The 5,702-nt window shown below is 42.5% G+C and overlaps 1 protein-coding gene across 1 annotated transcript; it reads left to right on the top strand.

The window, feature by feature from the left end:
• Positions 1 to 378: 378 nt before the first annotated feature.
• On the top strand, positions 379 to 4,019 carry LOC136170616 (serine protease 1). Its single transcript, XM_065938965.1, has 5 exons — positions 379 to 418; positions 1,811 to 1,970; positions 2,412 to 2,669; positions 3,217 to 3,349; positions 3,870 to 4,019. The coding sequence occupies exons 1-5, from the start codon at positions 379 to 381 to the stop codon at positions 4,017 to 4,019; spliced, it is 741 nt and encodes a 246-aa protein (XP_065795037.1).
• Positions 4,020 to 5,702: the final 1,683 nt, after the last annotated feature.

Raw genomic sequence — 5,702 nt, 5'->3', positions numbered from 1 at the left:
ATCAAACCTCATAGAAAGTTTTCAGCATCTCAGAAGTATAAGAGAACTTAAGGTTTTGTCTGGGAAGCAGGCCACCTGCAGCCCTGCTCTGTGACCTTACTGAAACTTCCTTTCTATTTTGAGGACCCGTGTGACCATGTGGGCCCATTTCTTTCATTCCCATAACCTTCTGGCAAAGTGGACACGGGCAGATGTTTAAATTGGTTGCTGACTTATCTTTAGTGTGGCATAGAAATCTAAATTTGGACTTGTGATTTTCCAGGGAAATTACATTTCTGGCACCGGTGGCCATGGGTGTCCATGACAAACCTGGACACATAAATAGCTGTGGATGGAAACCCTGAAACCTAGTCCCCAGTCCAGAAGCAGTGAGCAGCCATGAAGACCTTCATCTTTCTGGCTCTCCTGGGAGCTGCTGGTAAGTTTTGATAGTAAGTTCTATGATGTATTTAAGGTTGTTCTTTCTACTCTGGAAGACAGCAATGAATGTTGAATATAATCTCTGTACTCAAGAGGCTTAAGATATTGAAATAACTGTGTATAGTACATATGTCTATAAATAACTAAATCTCACTTGTTAGAGATTGTGGTTAGCAGGGCTGATCAACGCAGAAAATATTAAGAGAAAGAATTTTCCTTGAACATCAAGGTACTATCTATGGAGCAACAGTGAAAAAGAAATGATAGTCAATGTTAAGGAAATGTTTTGTCCTTTCTAAAGATCTGCATTTAATAATTGGGACTTATCTTGTGAGCATTACGTCTCTTCTATACTAAAGAGTACCTTAAGTAGGATCTCAACAGGCAAAGACACTCTATTTCTCATGAATATAAGCTTTGGTCTGGATTTTACCACATCTTTGCTAATGATATCCCTCTGAGATAATATGACATGCCATGCAATCATGAAAAGAAATAGAAAATTACTATTTCTATTTTTTTTTTTACTATTTCTATTTTTATACTACTAATTTTTACACAATTCATACTTACTATATTATTTTCCCAAATTGCATAGTTGTAAATTCATTTCACCTATCTATATACCAGGAAATGTCTTTCCTAAAATTACTTTAAAATACATAAATAATAGGGTACATGTAACAATCTCTGATATTGGATTCCTTAGAAAACATAGCAACTCAGTAGTCATAACTTTACAATGTTGAGTAAATTTAAATCGTTAGATAGACAATTGGGATGAGGGGAAACATTGGAGAGACACACCTTATAATGTTCTATGAAATCATTTGATGAACATCTAGGCAAGAACCAAGAAGACACTTGGGGAACAAAAGAATAAAACTCTCCATTACTTTCAGGTCAGAACATTCTCATATGGCATTTAAAAGTTTCCTTTCTGTTACTTCATGTGGTATTTATCCTATATTGAACTCTACAAATAAACATAATGATGGTGACCCCAAAGTTTTATTGAACACGTACTTAAATGTCTGCTCATCAGGGTTTTGTGTAAAAAGTATTCTTTGTAACCTCAAGTAGTGAGCTTCAAGACATTTATTATGTAAGGATTCTCTTACTTGTGTATATATGTTACAAATGTAAAAATCATTATATTGATCAAATTTAAAGCATTAAAACCTAAAAGTTAGATACTTAAAATAGTGTAAGAAGCATATGTGATAGAATAAGATTATGAAAACAATTATAGTTAAATAACAGTTTCCTGATTATACGTCCTAAGAGAACATGACTTATCTTTTCCTGGTTCATCTGCAAAACCTTGCTGCAAAGTAGAAATTCCACAGTGGGTCAGTTCTTCAGATAGTTTCCAACTTTTCTCTGCCAGTCGCTTTCCCCGTGGATGATGATGACAAGATCGTCGGGGGCTACACCTGTGGGGCAAATACCGTTCCCTACCAGGTGTCCCTGAACTCTGGCTACCACTTCTGCGGGGGCTCCCTCATCAATAGCCAGTGGGTGGTGTCTGCGGCTCACTGCTACAAGTCGTAAGTAACCACTACTCACAGCCCTGTTCTCTGAGGCCAGGGCATCCTCAACTATGCCAAAGACAATCAGGGTAAACTATAGAGTAATGCTTGAGGGGGAGCATTCAGATTCCAAGACCTCATTATATGCCCCCACCAGACATTGTATGCATTGAGGCCTTCCAAATGAAGGCAGTAAAGACACAGGAAGAAAAATAATGAGTGGTTAAATATATCTAGAGTATCCTAACATAGCTCTTTCCCAGGTGGCTCAGTGGTAAAGAATCACCCTACCAATGCAGGAGACGCAGGAAATGAGTGTGTGTGTGTGTGTGTGTGTGTGTGTGTGTGTGTGTGCACTGCAAGGGCCCTCTGTCTGTGCTTATGCTCAAGACGGGGCTGCACTGGGAGGGGGAGGCCCTCACACTGGAGACTTAGAGAACTTGTCATCCTTCGATCCAGCGGAATCCAAGTGCGTCTGGGAGAAGACAACATTAACGTCGTTGAGGGCAATGAGCAATTCATCAGCGCATCCAAGAGCATCGTCCATCCCAGCTACAACCAGAACACCTTGAACAACGACATCATGCTGATTAAGCTGAAGTCAGCTGCCACCCTCAACAGCCGGGTGGCCTCCGTCTCTCTGCCAACGTCCTGCGCCTCTGCCGGCACCCAGTGCCTCATCTCCGGCTGGGGCAACACCAAGAGCAGCGGCAGTGAGTCTCACGGGGACACGGTCAGCAGGCCTGGGAATCCTAGAGGTCAAAGCCACGTGCAGGGTCAGGCAGCCCTATGTCCCTCAAGGCAGCGTTCCTGGAGAACAGGGCGGTTCTGTGGAATCTTAGGATGTGCAACTGAGATGTGCAGGATCCCTCTGCTTGATGACACAGAAAGAAAGGACTAAGCTAAAGTTGCCAGGTACGCAGCTAAAATATGAACAGTGATTTGCAGAGAAGCAAAGAATGAGGAAGTGCACAGAACAGAGGCTGAAGTTGAAACTGCTCAAAGTATAGCCCTGCTTTAGAAATAACGTCTCTAGGGTTAGGGTATGTGGTCACTGATACTAGTATTAGGGAGAGAACAATTTGCTGGCTAAAACCATTTAGAAGACCCTCCAGATAATGCTTGTTCTTCCAAAATAGAAGTTACTGACAATTGGAGGGAAGGAATGGGAACATTGGGAAGATGGGGAGAGGTACTGAGAAAGATATTTCCCAGATTGTGTGGGTAATCCTCTTCTCTTTTCAATCTTTTCCCCAACAGCCAGCTACCCTGATGTCCTGCAGTGTCTGAAGGCTCCCATCCTATCTGACAGCTCTTGCTCAAGTGCCTACCCAGGCCAGATCACCAGCAACATGTTCTGTGCGGGTTACCTGGAGGGAGGAAAGGACTCCTGCCAGGTGAGCTGCATCGCACTCCTTGTCCTTCCAGCTCAGCCTCACGTGTCTCCACCACATTTCCCAGTTCCTGAAACTCAGAACATTGAAAAGCTGTCTCTGGGACTGATTATGAGGGCTCAGGATAGGCCGAGGTTCTTTTTGCCATATTAATGGTTAAAGTTCAGGGGGAAAGATACACAGATTGTGTGCAAGCAGTACGTCCTGGTGCCCTTTGGAGGAGAGATGTAGGAGCAGGGAACTTTGAAAGTAGCCTGGCTGGATGGGCAGCCTTGAACTTCCCATTCCTCATCTCTTCTTGGCCTCACAGACCCATAGTTGGGAAAACAGGGAGAGAGAAACAGGGAGGAGAAGAGTAGAGGTACAGTGTGGAGAATGAGAGTTGACTTCCTAGGGAAAGAGATGGGCTTCCTGGAGGATCAGCACTTGGAAACGTGGTCCCCAGGGAAAGGAGGAACACCCTGAGCCTTTCTCCCCTCTGGGCAGAGCTGCGAGTTCTAACGGGCTCTTCCTTCTCGCCCAGGGTGACTCTGGCGGCCCTGTGGTCTGCAACGGAAAGCTTCAGGGCATTGTGTCCTGGGGCTACGGCTGCGCCCAGAAAAACAAGCCTGGCGTCTACACCAAGGTCTGCAACTACGTGAGCTGGATTCAGCAGACCATCGCTGCCAACTGAGCAGCTTCATCTCTTCAGGACCTTCCCTGTTAGCCAGCTGCACCTTCCTCCCATCCTGAAAACACTACTGAAATAAAATCATTTATATAATCAAATATGTTCAAGGGTCATTAGTTTGATTTTTACATACTTTCTCTTCAGTCTGGCTGCTGAGACGATGGGGACATAGAGTTGAACTATTATATGAAGAAGGGATTTGAAAGGTGATTTAGTCATTCAGTCTCATCAAAATAAATTGATATTCATCTACTATATGCCAAACTCCGCGTGGATGTTGAGGTTATTAAGATGAATTAGGATATGGGTCTATATTACCATCACATTTTTACAGAGATAATGACACTAAGATGTAGAATGCTAAGACTGACTTCCCAGAGCTACTGGCCTAGTCACAGTAAAGTTGAGATGAAGTCCCTGCTGTTCTTGGTCTCATCACTTTGCTACTGCTGTGACCCTGGAGAGTGTTTTAAAAATCACAGATCCAAAAAAAAGAAATCACGGATATTGTATTTTCAAAGGTTTCACCTACCTATTTCTTTTATTCTCCAATATATTCTTGTTTCTGTCTGGAATTTTATTGTTATGGCAGGCATGATTTCTGCCAGAAATCTGTACCACTCTTCCAAAGTAGACCTCCCAAATCCCAGCCCAAACCATGTACTATTTTAAACAGCAAGCAAAAAAGGTACAAATGCAGATACATTTGCCAAAAATAGATCTGTTACTCTGAGGACATAAAAGTCTTGGCTACAGGTGTGTTCTCTGACCTTCAGCCCTCCTTGAACTGTCCACTGTTGCCTGGGTCATCCAGAGAATATTTGGAGCATGTTATTCCTGTGCAAATGTGGTATGGATCAAGGGAAAAATATAATGGGGTTTGAGCATGAAATCATTGGATCAGGTGGAAGAAGTTTGAAGGGGGGAAATGTTCGCCATCCCAGAGATAAGGTGAAGGATGTGTATTATGTAAGTTGGTTTGAACTGCTATAACAAAGAAAGATAGACTAGGTGGCTTACACCACAAATATTAATTTTTCATAGTTCAGAAAGCTGGGAAGCTTTGATGTTAGACCAAATTATGTATTATAAGAAATAACCTTTTACAAATCTGAAGAGAGGGAAGGCGCATACTGAGAACAGAATTTATGCATTACTCTGTTAGAAGTATTTCATTGTGAAAGTGATGTATAGTCTGTTCAACTGTTGAAGAGTTCTGTTCAATAGTTCTTTGTGTCATTACCATAAGCCAATAAACCAAGAAAGCCAAAAGTAGTTCTTCACCATATGGGGTCTACTTCTGTACATTTCAACTCCCTTTAGAGACAAAGAACATGCAACAGATAACGGCAAACTCTAACCCTACCTCTCCCTCACTCATCCGATTCTGAGGATTATCTGAGACCAGGCTATGTAACCAATGCAACCATATAATTCAGTGATCAAACTGGGACACTTCTGAGAAGGAAAGCTGGCACAGTTGACATTTGCCCCAAGGCAGCATGAGTAAACCAGAATTGTCCCCAGCAAAACAAGACCTGGGATCAACTTACGTGTACTAACAGGGCTCCAAGTTAATGTCACTGGCCCTTGTCCCTCTAAGCTTCCTTGCCACTGTATTCCTGGTTTCAGTTTTGATAAGCACCCAGAGATTTGTCCGCTTTGGACCTTCTTCATATAAAATTA

Source organism: Muntiacus reevesi, chromosome 6 (assembly GCF_963930625.1).
Source record: "Muntiacus reevesi chromosome 6, mMunRee1.1, whole genome shotgun sequence".
Lineage (NCBI taxonomy): Eukaryota > Metazoa > Chordata > Mammalia > Artiodactyla > Cervidae > Muntiacus > Muntiacus reevesi.
This window is presented reverse-complemented; position numbering and strand designations above follow the sequence as displayed.